At 33.2% G+C, this 18846-nt stretch overlaps 3 protein-coding genes across 6 annotated transcripts; 1 reads left to right on the forward strand and 2 right to left on the reverse strand.

Annotated features, from left to right (window-relative positions):
• Positions 1-1122: 1122 nt before the first annotated feature.
• LOC114754782 (uncharacterized) lies at positions 1123-5095 on the reverse strand. Its single transcript, XM_028943610.1, has 3 exons — positions 4780-5095; positions 4546-4729; positions 1123-1407 (listed from the first exon to the last, which is right to left on the reverse strand). The coding sequence occupies exons 1-3, from the start codon at positions 5070-5072 to the stop codon at positions 1123-1125; spliced, it is 762 nt and encodes a 253-aa protein (XP_028799443.1). The 5' UTR covers positions 5073-5095.
• On the forward strand, positions 5013-7303 carry LOC114754755 (ABC transporter I family member 1). 4 transcript variants are annotated; one of them, XM_028943573.1, is made up of 4 exons: positions 5013-5101; positions 5187-5277; positions 6012-6084; positions 6286-7303. In XM_028943573.1, the coding sequence occupies exon 4, from the start codon at positions 6387-6389 to the stop codon at positions 7071-7073; it is 687 nt and encodes a 228-aa protein (XP_028799406.1). In that variant the 5' UTR covers positions 5013-5101; positions 5187-5277; positions 6012-6084; positions 6286-6386; the 3' UTR covers positions 7074-7303. The 4 variants fall into 4 exon arrangements, with proteins under 4 accessions (XP_028799406.1, XP_028799408.1, XP_028799405.1 ...); XM_028943572.1 differs by lacking the exon at positions 5187-5277 and having other exon boundaries at positions 5018-5101; XM_028943574.1 differs by lacking the exon at positions 5187-5277 and having other exon boundaries at positions 5018-5101; positions 6012-6052.
• Positions 7304-10911: 3608 nt separating this feature from the next.
• Positions 10912-16093, reverse strand: LOC114754794 (protein MAK16 homolog). Its single transcript, XM_028943623.1, has 9 exons — positions 15805-16093; positions 15574-15683; positions 14894-15012; positions 14697-14794; positions 13402-13489; positions 13181-13318; positions 12938-13055; positions 12216-12331; positions 10912-11250 (listed from the first exon to the last, which is right to left on the reverse strand). The coding sequence occupies exons 1-9, from the start codon at positions 15864-15866 to the stop codon at positions 11206-11208; spliced, it is 894 nt and encodes a 297-aa protein (XP_028799456.1). The 5' UTR covers positions 15867-16093; the 3' UTR covers positions 10912-11205.
• Between the last annotated feature and the right edge of the window lie 2753 nt (positions 16094-18846).

The following is an 18846-nucleotide window of genomic DNA, read 5'->3' on the forward strand; positions in this document are numbered from 1 at the left end:
TTGCCTTTGTTTCTAACTCCCCATAAAACCCCTCATAAGCTTTAGTACATGCTTTGTTCACTGTTCTCTTCATCTCTTTTTTAGCCAAACGATATTTTTCCCAGTTTTCTGTACTATTGTACAAATATATGGCCTTAAAACAATCTCTTTTCTGTCTGACTTTCTCTTGCACACTCTTATCCCACCACCAAGTCTCCTTATTTCTTTGACCACGACCTTTGGATTCTCCTAAATTGCTTTAGCTACCATACGAACCCTTGTAGCAATCTCTTCCCACATCATTTTCGCATCTCCTTGCAACTCCCAGATCCCTTCCTCCAAAAGGGTCTTTTTGAATAACTCCTACTTCTTACCCTTTAACTGCCACCACTTAACCCCGGGTTTTACCACTTGATGATACTTTTGTCTGAAACTCTTAAAACGTACATCAAGAATAAGTAATCTATGTTGGGCAGTCACCCCATCTCCAGGAATCACTTTACAATTAGTACACAATCTTCTGTCCGGATTCTTAACCAAAAAGAAATCAGTCTGTGGTTTTGAGGCACCACTCTTGTACGTGATTAAATGCTCCTCTCATTTCTTAAAACAAGTGTTGACAATCTTGAGATTGTATGCAAGAAAAAAGTCAAGAATAGATTGTCCTTCATTATTAAGCTCCTCAAAACCAAACCACCATGAGTCCCACCAAATTGTCTTGCTTCCTTGCCGACATATCCATTAAGATCCCCACTGATAAAACTTTTTTTCTTTAAATGGTATGCTTTGAACCAACCCCTCTATATCTTCCCAAAACTTATCTTTAAGGTGTGCCGCTATCCCAACCTAAGGTGCATAGGTACTAATGATATTGATAGTATATTTTCTAACAAATACTCTTTAAAATATTACTATGTCCTCAAACCTTTTAACCTCCACCATATTCTTTTTCCATATTCCACCAACAATGATACCAACACCATACCTTGCACTTGCCTTTCTTGTGTACCAAAGTTTATACCCTCCAAGTTCTGCTGCAACTTCTCCACTCCATTTGGTCTCTTGGAGGCACAAAATATTAATCTTTCTGTCCCTCATAACTCCTACTACCTCTATGGATTTCTCATTCAACGTCCCAATATTCTAAGTGCCAAATCTAATTTTGTTCTCATGAACTAACTTCCTTAGTCGCCTTCGTCCAAGAGAGTGCGATAGCCCTTGTTCATTTAATACTATATCCGAGCAACAATGCAGCAGCTCTAGTTCAGTTATCACTGTACTCGAGCCATACAGCGCGTCACTTCTGGGCAACGACCTAGCATGAGCATAATTACTTCGTTGATCTATGTTCATGAGATTCAACGGGTTTTTACGTTGGCTGTCAAGGGCATAACACAACCCTTCTCTTTTATCTGGGCTTGTGACCGGCTATACAATATAGGCAGAGTTAAACATATATTATATTAAAATTATTTAAATTTAGAGCAAGATAAACATAAAGGATACAACTTAAGGGAAGTTCATTAAGTCATTTATGTCCATTGTTCCAAATATATTCGGTCTTTATTTTTATTTTTTTTTACTGTTGTTAAATTATACTATTCTAGTCCTTAATTTAAGATTTATTTAACAAGTTTGATTAGATTAAAAAATCAGTTTAATTAATTAATTATAATTCATATTGGTATATTTTTCCTAAAATATCCTTATTTATAATTTTTTAAAAGTGGCATTTGAAAAAAAGGTAGAATTGATGCATGTGCAGCATCAAGTAATAGGCATTACTTAACCCAATATGTTTGGTATGAGAGAAATTGAGAGAAAGAGAAGGGAGTAAAAATGTTAATGAGCTCGATTTAAAAAATTAAAAAAGTGAAATTTTAAGATTTTAATAAAATGAAATTATAAGATAAAAGAGTAATAAAAATTAATTAAAAGTTTTTAACTCTATTTTTAAAATTTTTTAAATTTGGCTCATTAAAACTTTTCCTCCCTCGCCTTTCCCTACATTCCCCGAACCCTAAATTTTGGGTCGGCTTCTTCCTTTGGGTTATTTGGGCTTTGCTCAAATAGATCTCATGATTCTCATGTAACTGGCCGGCCTCTTTAGTAGTGTAATTTTTTTATTTGGACTTCACATAAAATTCACTTTTTATCAAAAAGAAAAAAAGAAGCAACAAGCATCACTCATTTGATAAAATACAAAAGTGTGTTATTAAATTATTATTATTATAGTTGGAGTATCAATATTGCTAATTTAAAAAATTAATAAATATGAGAAATAAGTATTAGATTAAGTCTAATTAGACTTAAGAGCGAATGAATGGTTCGGTCTTTCTTTCTATTTATATATACACTTGGGGAATATATTAATTGGCTAAAGCTCCCTTTACTACCTATTTATGACATTATTTGTGCTTTGTTACAAGTTTTGGCTCTGATTAGTGTTACAGTTTTAAATTAGTCATGATTTAGTTGTATTTTTAAATTAAATTACACTATTATTGTTGTCATGGCCGGTTCCATTTTGATTTTTTACACTATAATGTGATAACTTCCCATTAAGGGTGTTCATGGGCTGAGCTGGACAGGACATGACTCCTGTTTGATGCCTAGTCTAAAGAATAAAATGCAGCTCGATGTCCTGTCCTGCCCAATAGAAGCCCTAACAACTTTGGGTAGGATATGAGCGAGTTGGGCAGGACAGGCTTCCCTACCTAGATAATAACACCTTGCTCATTAGTATGTTAAAAAAAAATCTCTAATTATATCTTATAAATACTATTGTGAATTTTAATTGCATTTCATAATTTCATACCTTGAAATATTTCAAAAAAAGCGTACATTTTGAGTCTTAAAATTTAAAACATAATGTAAGCTAAAATTGGAACAGTGAAAATGTTTATCACCTATACATTGAGGTTATTCGTGTATTTATGATGAATTTACTTGTATTGGCCAAAGAAACTATGATATATAGATTACATTGCATGTAAAAATATATAATTAAAAATTATTAAAATTGTGGATTAAAAACTACTACTTCCCCCGATATATATTAACTTCTAAGGCTTTGACAAGAAAATAACAAAGATTCAGTTTTGATTATCCTTACCCACAGTTCGTCACTTGCTGTCGCAATGGTTTGGCCTCAAGGTTCAATCAATTTGGTTAAATTAATGAGGAAGAGTTGGATAATACACTCTCATAATTTTTTTTTTTAAAAAAAAAGCTATCAATTCACTGAAGCAATAGACAAGTCAATGAACAAAAAATTGATATTATGGGAGAGTGCAAGCAGCAAAAGGAGATAATTTTTCTGGCCAAAATTAAAAGGGATAGTGGTTGAAAAATAATATCACACTATATATTATTATAATATATATAATTATTTTTTTTTTTTCAGGCAGGGCCAAATAGATAACGCATCTTGCTCAATACCCTGGCCTGCTCGTGATAAGCTCAACCTGAAAATGTCCATTTTTGTTCGGGCCTCTTTTTATTAGGGTGGACTGGGTATTTTTTCTGCGAGTTTGGACGGGTATAACTGGCATATGTACTTTATGAACACCCCTAATTCCCATTTTTAACATATTTCAAGAATATTTTGAGCATATTGAAAGAGTTATCAATATAAGTTCCAATGATTTTTAAGAATTTATTAGAGAAATAAATTAAAAAAATTTAATATTCTTTTGCCATTTTTTTAATGTAAATATCATAATTTTTAAATGAAAATATAAATAGTTTAGCTTAAAATAAAATAATAATAATAAGCCGGATAATTGAAGTCTCTAAAATGAAAAAAGAAGTTTATGTTTTATTTCATAGGGAATTCCACGAAAAGAAGCTTGATATTACTAAATCCTAAATAAAAGATTTCTAAAAAAATGTGTTGTTATTTGAAAGTATATTATTGTCAAAACTTATTAAAATATTGTTACCAAACATAATTTCAGATTTACTAATTTCAATCTTCTTTTTGTGAAATTCTCCTTTATTTTATACAGTACTACTCTCTTTGTTTCTTATTATAAGAAACAACTAATAAAATCACATGCTTCAAAAGTTAATTAAATTTAGTTAAAAATAATAAAAACATAAGATATGTATATATTTTTTCAATTATACCCTTATTTGTCAAAAGAGTAGATGAGTAATAATGAGCAAAAATTTATTGCAGAAAGATGATGATGATGATGATGATGATGATATATTTAATAGGATAAAAGTGAAAGAAGATAAGTTTAAAATTTCAAACAAAGAGCTTTTTCTTTTTATATTTAGGGATACTACAATGCGGAGAGTATGTTTCTTATAAATACATGAGGGAGGGAGTACTTGAAAAAATCACAAAAAAAGACTTTAAAAATTAAAAAAAATTATATAGAAAGATCCGTTTATAAAAATTATTGTTATTTATTTATTAATTATTGTCAAAACTAATAGTAATATTATAATAATTCTTATTTATGATTTTTCCTACTCTCTTCCTTTTTTCTTTTTTTTTTTTCCCCTGTTGTTTTCTTTTTCCCCTTTTTTCTTCGCGTTTGAGGAGATTCTGGCATCCAAGACTTGGAATTTGAGAATAGCTAAGCGACCGTGGTTTTTGGAACGAGAACTCCAAAAACCAAAGCTACTTGTTCTGTTGTCTTCGACGGATCTGGGAAGGAGACGGAGGAGCTGCACAGGACCGAGGCGCCGACACTGGAGAGCTCTTCTTCTGCTGTAAGGTGCGCCGTCTAAGGAGGGGAATTTAATTGCTGAGAACCTTCTTCGTGGATACGCGATTGGTTTCAGGGGAGAGCTGGGAGGACGCCGTTGACTTTGGGATACAGAGGAAGCAGCTGTTGAGTTCTTCTTCTTCTTGGACTGGGAGCAGCGCGAAGAAAGGTGGTGCTGTGTAGTTCGACTGTGTTGAATGTCTTCTTCGAGTCGGGAGCCGGAATCACGAGCTGGGAGGCGGCCTCCGTTCTGCTGAGCTTCTTCGACGAGCTGAGGGATAGAAGGTCGCCACTGTTATTCATCTCTCCATGAGATTGGCGAGGACAGAGACCCATGAGCTGGAGAAGCAGATTTAGTGCCGGTGACATTTTGGTTCAATTGATGGTGAGATTTGGAGGTAGGAAATGGTACACCACAGTGTTTATTATCCCTTTTCTTCTTCTTCTTTTCCATTATGCTATTTGAGGCTGAAATTATTGTAGTTGACATGGATTTGAGATGCGTGGCTGATTTTTCCTTTCAACGAACTATGAGCTTATGAGCTTATAGGTGGAATAGACTTTGTTTTCACTGGTTAGTTATGCCTAATGTTAATTTTGTTTACTTCATCTTGTTTATAATTATCTATTTGATGACTGGCCTGCACTGAATATGAATTTGAGCATTGGAATTTTCCTCTATGAAGGTGTTTTTAATTAGACTCTGAGATTAAGTAATATGGGATTAGGGTGTGATTTAATTTGTAATTAGGCTAGACATACCTAATTATTGTCCCATGTAATTGCTGATAAGCGAGTTAGAATTGTTTTGCCTCTTGCGTAATTAGGTTACCCATAACATTATATACTTGAGAGGGATTATAACAGGCACTTTTAGCTAATTATATTCTAGATTAACAAAATTGAGCTAATTAATTAAGTGAATACAAGTTTATGAAGCTAGTAAGGGATTAGTGACTCTAGATTGTTCAATTTAATATTTGCATTCATTAAGTTATTAAATTCTTCGCTTTTATTTAGTTTTAATTTCATTTCACTCATGTTGCATTCAATTTTGTTTGCTCAACTTAAATGAAACAAGGAGATTTAATGCCTAATCACCAATTATTTTGATTCTCTGTGGGATTGATCTTGACTTACGAATTATTATTTTATAGCCCATACACTTACAGTGCCTGTCAAAATTTTGGTAGCATCAACATGTTTTCGATACATAATGTGTAACATTTTTGGAGAGCCTGTTCTGAATGCCTAGCTTGTTTTCTTTAATTGAATCTCAAGAAAATTTTATCTCTTGTTTTTGCTTAGGTTGATCACAGTTATTTCAACTCAGGATCTTCCCCAGCACGGTAATTTTGGAAAGAAATGCAGCAATTAAAGGGTACATAAGATTTATTTTTTAGTCTCATTGAAGTAAGAAGACTTTTGATCTAAAGGATTCCGCAAACTGACATTTTTCTAATTAAATTTGCTAATGAATTTTTTGGTACTTTCAGTTGCGTACAATTTATTGCTATGGAGACTTGTAATTTTTATCGCTGCTAATGTAAATTTATCCTTAGAACTTACTGGTTTATGACAGGATTTATGCTGATGGAATTACTGGTATTCTGGTGAAACTAGAAAACCAGATGCATTGATCTGAATCATCAGTTGAAATCTTCATTTTCAGTTATTTCACTAATGTCTCTCAGAAAACCTCCACTCCCCCGTCTCCTACTCAACAATGTTTCCTGCATGAGAAATGCCCAACAAATTCTTCATCACGTGAATGTATCCCTTCATGATGGCAGTGCACTTGTTTTAACTGGCGCGAATGGCTCTGGTAAGACTACTTTCCTGCGCATGTTAGCTGGATTTTCTCGTCCTTCAGCTGGTGAAATCCTTTGGGATGGCCATGACATTACACAATCTGGAATATTTCATCAGTATAAACTTCAGCTCAACTGGCTTTCCCTCAAGGATGCCATTAAAGAGAAGTTTACAGTTCTTGACAATGTTCAATGGTTTGAAGTTCTTGAAGGCAAGCAAGGTAGGTCCCTGCCTGCCCTCGAGTTGATGGGTCTGGGAAGATTGGCTAATGAGAGGCCAAGTAGACTGTCAATGGGGCAGCGGAAAAGATTGCAACTCGCCAGATTGTTGGCGATCAATCGTCCGATTTGGTTGCTTGATGAGCCTTCAGTTGCATTAGATGATGAAGGGGTGAAGTTACTTGAGTACATAATTGCAGAACACAGAAAGAATGGTGGGATTGTGATTGTGGCAACTCATTTACCAATTAAGATTGAAGATGGTATGGTCTTAAGGCTGCCCCCAAGATTTCCCAGGAGGATGACTTTAGTGGATATGCTTGATCGTGCTGATATTTAGTCCCCCCCCCCCCCCCAAAATTTTTTTTTGGTAGTGGATAAATTCATGATATGATATTTTTTGAGTCAGGATTCAATGCTGAGTTGCCTTGAAGAAACATTGTTAAGAAATGCCTTCAAATGTTGCCATAGGCCCATTCACTGAGGTTTTGGAGAAGCAGCATGTCTGTCAAGGCTCGATTTGAGCTTTAGGGCCCTTTTTAAATTTGAAAAACAAGTGATTTATGTGTAGTTCAAAGATTCTTTTTTTTTTTTTTTTTTTTCAAAAAGTATGATCTAGCATAGTTATTTTGAAATTTGAATGAACACTTTCTAGGTATTGCATGGTTGGAGTGACAAGGTCAATAAACTAGTATTTGAACCCTAGAAAAGTGACGCCCGAAATGTAACTGGCAACGTAAAACAATTTAGGCTGTGTTTGGTTTAGTGTTGGTGAAAGTGATTTTTATCATCTGACTTTTATGAGTTTAGATAAAAGTTAGTTGGTGTAACATAATTTATATTTGGATTAATTTTTATAAAAATTATTTTGATAAATTGAAATTTGTTTGAATAAGTAATGGAAATGTAAATTTAAATATGAAATGATTGAAAAGGGTTTTGGTTTTGTTTTTTTTTATTTTTTCAAACTAATCTGCTTGATTTATAAATCAATTTATAATCTAGTGATACACGTAAATATTTTAGAAAGATAATGTAACGTGATATAATTAAATAATTTTTTTACTTTTTTGAATCTCTTCAAATTAATACATTAGGTTTTATATTAAGGACCAGAAGTAATATATTATATATAATTTGATAAATTTAATGAAAACAATAAATTAAAGTAATTAACTTTTATTTTTTTCTTATAAAATTTTTTATAAACATCAAATTATTATTGAAAAAAAATCAAATTATTGGGTTAAGATAGAATTTATTTAAATATTCTTATCTGTTTTTCATCCTCATTTTCTTTCTTTCTCCACGGCAGCAACTGAAAAAGCTCAAAATTTGAGCTTTTTTTTTTTTGGTCAAACAAAATTTGAGCTTTGAGTGCATCATGCTTTTTCTCCAAAAAATGCATTGGAGAAAAAGCCAACCCAAGCAAGCATAAGTGCCGAAGCAACCCTTCATTGCACGGCTTACACTGCCCAAGGCACGTTTCCTCCTGTATACACTGAACCAAACACGCGCTTGGACACTCTTATGCCCCGTTTGGTATGATGGAATTGGGAATCATGGAAATGGAATTAAAGGTGGAATTCAAATTTTAGCCTGTTTGGTATGCTAGATTTTAATTCCACATGGAGTCCAATTCCACCAAAAAGCCCAAAATTGGCTTCCATCACTTGGCCCATGGAATTCTAAAAAATTCCATGGAATTAAGATTTTTGACATTTCTGCCATTCATATTTTTTCAGTCATCCTTCGACTATAATCCCAACAGTAACCTTGACCTCCATTATCACCAGACAGATTGGAAAACAAAGGTGCCGTGATTGTGGATATGGGTCTTCAATCTTCATATTTGCCGGTAATGGTGCAAGCGAACGACGGCACCACCTCCACCATTCTCCATTGTGCGTCAGCATTAAAGTCACAGAAATCTCAAAATGAAGCTTCATTGATCTTCCGAAGCCGAATTCGCCGTCGACTCACCAATCATTGGCGGCAAACCACTTTCTTCTTCTAAATCGGGCTTCCATCAATCCTTATTGTCCAGTATTGTGCCCTTTTTTCTCTTCCTCCAAATACTTGGATAGATTCATAAGGGGCTTCTACATCTGCCTTTCATTTTTCTAGTGGAGATAGATGGCAATTTTAGACTTCTTTGTAAACACGATTCTTTTTTGGGTTCCTTCCTATGCTTTGATTTTTTAGCCCTCATTCTCCATAAAATCTAGCTTAGTGGATGATTTTTGTTGAGTGACAACCACCGGTGATGAGCAATGGTTGAAGTTCTTGAAATATTTGGCGATGGCTTGGCTAGATCTTCATAGATGTGAAATCTTGCTGAAAAATTTAACAGTGCAGGTTGATTGAAGTTGTGAACAAGACAAAGGATTAGGATTTTTTTTAAAATTTAATTTAAGAGGGTATTTTGATCTTTCTATATAAAAATTAGATCTCATTTCCACACCATACCAAACATACTTTTAAACCTCATTTCCATTTCCATATCTATCTCCATATCTATTTCTATTTCCATTTCCATTTCCATCGAAATCAATTCTAATGTACCAAACAGGCCCTTACATATTTACGGTTTTACTATTCATCAATATCCAATTTTATATTTAAATGTGCTTATGATTATAACAAGTATTAATAAATTTCAGTGAAATTCGTTTGCCCGATTTCTTATGATTTGATTGAATTAGATTATTGTATCAATTTATTATTAAAAAAAATACAACTTCATCATCCTAGGAAAAAAATGTCAAACTTCCTTTATTTGAAAACCCTTAAAAAAGGATTGTTCGGTCAAATAAAAATTATTGATACCAATTCAAAGAAAATATATGAAAACATCAGAGCAGGCATTATATTCTACATAATGTAAAACGTTATTAATTAATGATAAAATATCACAGATGATGAACAATATATAATATGAAATTTATAATTTTTATAATACTTTTCATGTCTTTAATATAAGACTTAATTAACTAATTTGAGTAGATTAAAATGTTAGTTAAATTAGTTAATCTCATTTTTTTTTCTAAAATACCTTAATTATTTTTCTTAATTCTCTCATCCTCTTTGGTACTTGGTTATTGTTGAGAAAATATCAATCGATTCAATTTAGAAAAATATTGATAAACATGTAAAATTGGTCTTATATATAAAATTAATATCAACTCTCAAATTAGGTCCTATATTAATAACTAGAGGAGTAATATCTTACTTAAAAGTCAAAACAAAATACTTATATCAATATTTCTTGGATATTATTTTTTGAATTAATTCACACTCAAGTTGCCAGACTTGATGTTCAACCGGTAAAATCGCGAGAACTCGAAGCATGAAATTACATGTGTACTTCCGACAGTATTCCGAGCCGTAAATTTTCATAGAGATCGGAGCCGCCGCTCTATCCTTACCATCCACTTCCCCTCTTCCACCCAAAACTACGCCATTTTGAGCGTCAAAATTAAAGGCTCTTCACTTTTTTTCTTTACCAAATCAACGTCTGTTACTTTGAAGTATTTTTTAGTAGCATCAATTATCTTAAAATAAATTTTAGTATATGTGACATTCAAAAATATTTTTCAATACTACCCAGTACTTAGCAAGCTACATTTTAAATTATTTTTTTAGTATCACTCAATATCCTAAACTAATTTCCAATACATCTACTACCCTATATTATTTTGTTGTAATAACACTATCCAAAAATTAGTTTAAAACAATCTGCGCTACTGAAAAAATAATGTATATCTAACTTGCTAAACAATGAGTGTTACTATAAAGATATTTTAAAGTGTTAAATGTACCAACAATTATTTTATGATACTGAATGCTACCCAAAAATACTTCAGTGACAGATATTGATCTGAGGATAAAAAGTCAGCCTTCATTTTCTGAATACTAGGTGCCACTGAAAAAATAGTTCAAAATATAGTTTGCTAGATACTGACTATTACTGAAAAATATTTTCAGGTGTACTAAAAATTATTTTAGAATTGATTTGGAAACCCAAAAAAATAGAACAGAGGTGAAGGGACTTGAATATTAACACCTAAAATGACAGTTTTGCGCAGAGGAGGAAAAATGAATGGTAAGGATGGAGGAGGACCGCTTCCGGATATAGGTCAACTATTCAAGAATCTACGGCATTAAAGAAACAATTCTAATGCATAATTTTTTTTAACTTTTTTTCCATAATATAAATCTGATTAGTTTTATAATTTTAAACGTCATAAAATTTGACATTTGCCGTAAATATTATAAACAAAACTATAGCTGCTTTCTCAACCATCACAGTTCCTATTCTACTGTAGCATGTTGGTATCAAATTCAAAATTTCTTCAATCAAAATTTTCTTGTGGGTCAAAGACTCATCAGCCATCACAGTTCCTATTCTACCACAGCAGTTTTCTCCCAACCCACAAAGCAAATAGAGAATGCTTAAGATGGAATGGCAACTATTGAACAGCCCTTTGTCTTTCAGCACCATCTTCCCCCTCAACCTGCAATCATATAACAATTCGAATGTAATTTGAGTTGCGACCAGGTGACAGAGATTGCATTTCATGCATATATGAACTTGGTCGTGAAGAATGATTTGACCCATGCAGCCACAGTTTAAGATGCAGTATAATGAGTTAACGAAACCGGTCTAACATTGCTTTGTGATTATTAAAAACTGCTTCCCAAAGTAAAATGATTTAATTGCAACAAAGCAACATTTTGGCATGTGTATGAAATACATCACTAGGACTTGCTTCTATTACCATAAACTTGTATCCGTTTAGAAATTAACTATTCCTTTTATTCTTCCAAGACAATACTTCCATAAACATGATTGACATGTTACATATTATAAAAAGTATAGTTAATACCAAGGACCAATTTTTGAAACCAACTTGGTGAAACCAGATACTATCAATTGAATAACAAAAGAAAAGGCGAGTGGGGATTTGCAGATGTGCATGAAGTACTTGGAAAACACACGCATGGCCGCAGAATTAGATTATTTACGAGACCTACTAAGTTAGCGGTGTTATTTAACAATTATGCATGCCGTTGCCATTAGTTTGCTTTCAAGAGCCATGATATTTAGTTGAATCATTTTATTGACATTTATATAAAAACACACCAGCACCAGTGGCAGCTACTGATTGATTATGTGGGTTAACACATCAAATCCTGCCACATGTCCAAATGCGTATTTTCATCCTCAAGTTTTACCGATAGGCACTTGTTATTTCTAGCATGAGGCATCAACTATTTAAAATCGATAATACTTCAGGCCAAAAAAAAAAAAAAATTCAATAGTAAACCTTCTTCCTAATATTTCAAGAACAAAGGCATACTGATTGGCAAACTAGCAGAGGTACCAGAAACTAGACTCGAAACGTCAACCATAAAAATGAATTCATCGAAGCAAAAATCCAGCATCATTTAGAAGAATTGAAGCACAGTAAGTCATTACCTCAACAAGGACTCTTGCTTTCTTTGATTTTTTGTCAAGTGCATTGTTCTCGGGTCGTCTATTCTTTGCTGACTTCTTGTGAACAACTACATGACCTTCTTCCTCGTCAGTTTCCGCTGCATCACCAAATACCGATTACATTGTGCTTTTCACGGTGAGTGTGCATTTCACACTTATATTGTCTAAAATTAAAAACAGAGTTTCCTCTGCTATTTCCAACAAATTTTAGATCATGACACAAACAAATTGATGTATCATGCAACATTGTATCTGAATGATAAAATATTTAGATGCATGCATTGTACACCAGTATTAATATACATAATTTATTTTCTTTGACCAATTCAAGAAGCTAGTTATTTAACTAACCATGTCTCCATCTATATTCCCCCATGATGTCAGTGCGTGTCGTATTTTACTCGGTGTAGTTATGATCTGTGTAAGAAGTTAGCATGTTCTGATCCGGAGAGTATTTGAGTTTAGATGTTTGTCACTGTTTTGTCCAATGAAAGTTAGATGTGATTCCCAATTACACCAGTAGTCTCGTGTGCTCCCTAAGCTATTTCTTGTAACATTACCAAGGGGTCACAACATCATGCAGAACTCATTAACTTTCAGGTTAAATCCACCTCAAAGGCCAAGAACATACGAATAGAAGGTTCTGTGATAGAAATATTAGGCACATCATATGCAAATTGCAAAGCTACTGGACCAAGCTATACCATTTTCATCATCATCACAATCATCTGGAGCCTCATGAGTCCCGAAGCCAGCAAAATCCTCCATATCATCTTCCTCTTCGAGCTCATCATAACCTTCTACATATTCAACCTCAGGTTCCTGTATTTTTAGAAAACAAAATTAAGACATCAAAACAGTGAGGCGTTTTATCAAGTCAAACTGCAACCTTGTGTGTTCAATATGTATGACGGTTGACAAAAAAGAAAGGATCTACGGAAGCATACTTCTTCGTCTTCCACTTCAGCTAGTTGAAGCTTCTCCATATCAAGGACACTATTGTACTCTTTTAGAGGATAATTGACTATGTCACCAGGTCCATAAACTCCTTTATGAAGGCGTTCCAAAAGCTCATTTTCAATAGCCTATATAAAATAGATTAGCACTAGTGAGGGAACATTAGATTTAATATGCATAAAAATGAAATCAAAGTAGGATTAAGTATAACCTTGTCTAGCAATGCTGCCTTTTCAGCCTTCTCTTCTCTTCTAGCTTCTCTCTTTTTTTCTTTCCTTGGGGTCGTCATTATTTTTTCCCTATCCAAAATAACATAACAACAATGTCATCTACATGATGAATCAGGTTACTATGGTGAGAAATGAAAATTCTAGTAATTCATTATGCATAACAATCCAAATACAGATCAAGGATATGTAGACTTCTTGATCTGTAGACTTCAAGCTTGTTATCTAGAAGTAGTATTTATTACAGGGTAGAAAAGAGGCCAATAAGCAAACGCAGCACGAATTTAACCAAGCAAAATTAATGGAGTATAAAAGATGTAGCAAAAAAAAAAAAAAAAAAATCTTAAATGATGAAAATCTCAAACACATACCAAGAATTTTCAAGAAGCAAGGTAACTATTATAAAACATCCATTATTTATAATTTATAACGGAAGAAACCAATGCAATAAGACCACAATCAACCAAATACGCCAGAAGACTATAGAGACTCTACAGTGAACACAGGTCGTCAAACAAGATATGGAAGTACGAAGATCTATATTTTTTTCTTGTTTCAAGCATTGATTATTCTCATCCTTAAGTGTTTCATGAACTAGCCCATTCAGATTAAAATACTGACATTGCTCAAGCATTTTAAGATAGTGACCAAATAGCCCACTAAAAGCTCCAATAAATTTGTATGATTGACAAAGGAAACGCCATAGAGATACTTTTAGGTCACACAAACCTCAAGTCTGTTTTATATCCCTGTAGTCTACAAATAGGGCTCCCTATATACTCGTTAGAGTAATAGGGAATTTTGCCCCTCATAATATTATCATAAAAGTGATTCATTCTAATCTCGGGCAAAAATTCTAAACCCTTCAAACTTCTGCCCATGAATAGGACTCTTCCATCATATATAACCCCTTCTATCGTTTTCCCCTCAATCTGCCAGTTTAAGTTGTCACTCTCTCTGAGTCATTATGTTGAAAAGCTCAAATTGCCAGTAAAGGCAGCATGCTTGAGGCAGCTCATGCATAACAATAAAAAACACACATGACACAAGCTATATTGATGTTTTGCTTCCAATCATAATTATTGGGTGAAATGGTCAGGTCCTGAAATTTTACTTCCGATCATAAAAATCTTGCATTTTTCCCTTTGCTGACAATCATACACAAAATTACAGTCACCTGATTCTGATATACGGGATTTCAGCATCTAAATTTCCGACAGGTAAAACAGGCATCACTTTATATAGAAAAAGATGGAAAATATGATATTCTAATTTCGACCTTGTTTTCAAACTAAGTTTCCTCATGCGTATCCGCATCTGGGTCATTTTGGTCAATCGCTGCTTTGCTTTGTGTACAAGAAACTTCGGCCAATACATCTGTCCAAGCAAAAAGTTCAGGCAGATCGACCAATTATGAAAATATTAGTTAAACTTGTAAAATTAAGCAGCTGAATAGACTATTTAGATCTTCGATACCAGATGCTTGTCAATGATTTCGAGTGCTTTTTCGTAATTCCTAGGAAGCTTCACTCTTTCCCAAAGATTGTTCGGCATATGAGCTCTTTCTATAGTTTTCATGTAAAGGTAGAATACTCCTGCAGTAGCCAATGCAACTTTATCATTATTTGCATGTTGTGAAAGCAGCATGACTTGCATCATTCTTTAAGCATGCATTCGTACAGTTGATGCGCTGAAGTAAATTGTTCAACATATACCCAGAGAAAAAAAAATAGAAGAAACAAATGGCGTAAAAGATTAAGTTCAGACAGATAACTATTAGATCTCTAATTCTTAACATGATTCTCAAAAGAGGGGGGAAAAACCTCAACTAGAGTAAATTGTTCAATATATACATAGAGAAAAAATAGCAGAAATAAACAGTGTAAAGATTAAGCTCGGTCAGATAACTATTTGGTCTCTAATTCTTAACATGATTCTCAAAAGAGAAAAAAAAAACAAAAAAAAACCCCTCAACTAGCAGTTTTATTGTGCAAGTTCATACAGGTAAAACAGTCGATAATCATAACCCACAAACTTTTACTGAATGACCACCAATTTCTCGTGAAAACCAACTTTATCAATAAAATCTAAAGACTTAAGTGCAGATAAAACATATAGAGTAAGAATAGAGAAAAGAAAGATTAAGTAGAAGGTACCATTATCGTCTCTAATAGTGGCATAGCGACTATTGGCCAAAGGGCACGAGCTTCTGTTGCAAATTCCTGTCACATTATACGGGTTTCTACAGAAATTCCCCGTCGTGATTCTACAAAACCCACCATAAAATTCAGTAAAAGAAATGGAACTATTCGTGATTTGTCAAAACTACAGAGAGAGAGAGAGAGAGAGCAGAATAGCAACAAAAATGAAGGCAAAAAAACGGTTACTTGGCCATGAAACTGCAGTGGTTGTGCCTGATAACTTGCCATATAACCTCATCATGCTGCATTTTTTGAGCAAGCTTTCAGAGAACTTCACAGTCTTCCTTGAAGACTAAAACCTCGCTATTCAAAGTCCAAGAGATTCAGAGAATATGCAGCAAGCAAATACAAGATTGAGATTCCGAGGTCCTTGGCCTCACCAGTAGACACCTGAGTCCCGATATAAAAGAAGGACCCGAAGTTCAGTTGAGGGAAGAGTTGGAAGATGGAGAAAATGCCTTCCTGTTCTTTTCTCGCCAACGACCCAAACATTCCGATGCATTTAGGGTTCGACTGAAAATGAAAAAAACAAAGATATATCGGGTCGGTCCCAGTAGCTAGTCCAACGCCCGAATTATAGACCCGGACAGGGGATTTCAAATTGAACAAGGATGGTAACCTCAATGTTTTTTCAGAGACTTTTCAGTTCATATCTTTGACACTATTATCTAACTAATAGAAAATGTTGGCAAAATAACCTTCAATACTCCATTTGATCATATATATTTAAGTAACATTATTTCGTACAGGATTGATTTTGTAACCAGCTTGTACAGCCTGCACAGAGAGATGCTCCTTATTTGTTTTTTTTAATTCTCAAAACAATTTTATGAAATTGTTTTTTGAACAAATTTTGGGAGAAACAAAATTACAAAATATGTAGTCAAGCAAATAAGTAATTATTAAATGAAACACTATAAGCCACAATTTAACTACAGTTATACCTCATCAAATGTTGTCCACATATCATGCTACTACCTTCAGTTCTTAATATAGAATTTCGTTTGACTTTTATTTTGATCCTAAATATAAGACCCCAATCTATTTTATCTCTCATATTTATATTTTTTTCTAAGGTAGTCCTTCTAATAATAGTAGTTCTAGCCAATACACTTGATTAGCAAAGATATTTAGAAAAGAAATTCTTATTTATCACAAATAACTAACTTAACTTATTTTCTTAATCTTATCAAATTAGTCAACTGGCTCTTATAATTAAGACTGGAGGTAATATTAGGTAAAAGAACACAAGACAAAACCGCATAGGAGGATTCATGAATTTATCAATTTAGGATCAGATACAAATCTAAAAGAAATTCTTAAATTTAGTTTTACCACTAAAGAGAACAAACATTTACTAACAGAATTAGCAACCAAATTCAATTCCATCATCAATCTTATCATTAAAATTAGTGCCAGTTTAGCAAAAAAAAATTTCGCTGCTAATTTTCAACGAAAAAAAATTTTGTTGCTAAATTTTTAGTAATGAAAGAAATTTTGTTGGTTGATAGTCATGGCCAGTAGTGGGGTGGTGATAATCGATGGGGTCATGTGGCAGGCGGCTGCTATCACCAATGGTCAGGTTTCATTTTTTTTATGGTAAAAAAATCATTTATACCCGTTGTTGGAAAAAAAAGAAAAGAAAAAAAACCGCGATTAATTGAATTCCAAGTATTGAATTTCACCAATAAAATACGAAGACTTACTTCAACATCTTTTTCTTTATTTCGAGTCTCTAACTCTAATTCAAGATATTTTGTTTCCATCGTCTAAAAATATTTATTTTTAGTGCCAATCTATGAGGGCACGTAGCTGGTGACGGATAACTGGAGAAGAAAGGGCTTCCCCAGTTTTCAGGAAGAAAAAAATACAAAAATAAAAACAAGAAAAAATCTAAACGTTATTTTGGTTTTTTAGTCTGTAAAAACATATCATTGTTTTTTTTTATAAAAAAAACATCTAATAAAACTAAATCACCAAACAAGTTTTTTTTTGTTTTTTGTTTTTAAAATAAAAAACTATTTTCAAATTAAGAAATCAAACAAAGCCTATATTATATGTTTTTATACTAATAAACTTATATTGATGGACTATTACATGACATCGAGGAATAAAAATATGTTAATCGCTAACTTCCATCATTCAATATATACATGTAATATGCACAGTTGCAAGCCAATGTGCGTGCACATGTTCTAACCATGACAAGCACAATACAATACTCATATGTCACTGCAAGTCTATGCATCGCACGGCTAATGAACTGATACTCATACGTCATGTCTTACACTTCACAATTTCATTGCAGGCCAAATTCATTACAGGTTGATAAATATCTCCTTATACACGACTGGGGTGAAGTAAGTGAGAAAATGGCCTTGTCAAATATATTCTTTTGCTCTAAATTTAGGGAATTCATAAGATTTTGAGCTTCTAATTGTAAAGAATATTGATCATGAGTCAACTCTTGTAACATGAGATGGTTCGCAACATTAATTGGAGCAGTTTCTTTAGGTAAAATGGCAGAGAAGGGAAGTCATGAAGACTCTTTCCAATTTTTTGCAGCAAAGAATCAATCTTTCTGAGTCAAGCTGGTTTCCTTTTAAAATGGCGGTACTTCCAAACTTGTAACAATCGTGTGATTTTATTAGTAATAAATTATCTATATCAAGAAAAAGGTTGAGTTTGTGATTGGGACTTGAGAGTAGATACTTTCTTGACGAAGTGTGATAATGGTGTGGTATGTATAACAAATCTTTAAACAACAATTTCAACAATTTTAATTTGAAGTATTCCTACAAACATTGTTAGGACTAGTTAGGCAACAACATACAATGCAAACATTTTTCTCAATGAAGTATTAGAATCCCAAATGGATGTTTCTTTTATTGCGCGCGCGCGCACACATATATATATATATTGTGATCGTTTAATAGTCTAAGCGCAAAACATGCAGCTTTAATAGTTGGATGGACATCCCATCAACTATTTTTATCTCACCAATGAATGAGGACCTCTTACTTTTGTCTGCAACACTTATAGATAGTAAAATTCTCTAGAAGATGGTGATACAAGTATAATTTTACCTAATCAAATCCATTATGTCTCCGTCTTCAGTTTCAGTTAGCTTTCACATAAACATAATGATCGCGAAACCCTATATATGTTAGTGCTGCAACAAATTCATCGTATTATTTATTTATAGAGTGTTTGGGTAGAAATCAAACC

The sequence above is a fragment of the Neltuma alba genome, unplaced genomic scaffold, assembly GCF_004799145.2.
Source record: "Neltuma alba isolate B1F8T4 unplaced genomic scaffold, ASM479914v2 tig00010189_pilon, whole genome shotgun sequence".
NCBI classification, from domain to species: Eukaryota; Viridiplantae; Streptophyta; class Magnoliopsida; order Fabales; family Fabaceae; genus Neltuma; species Neltuma alba.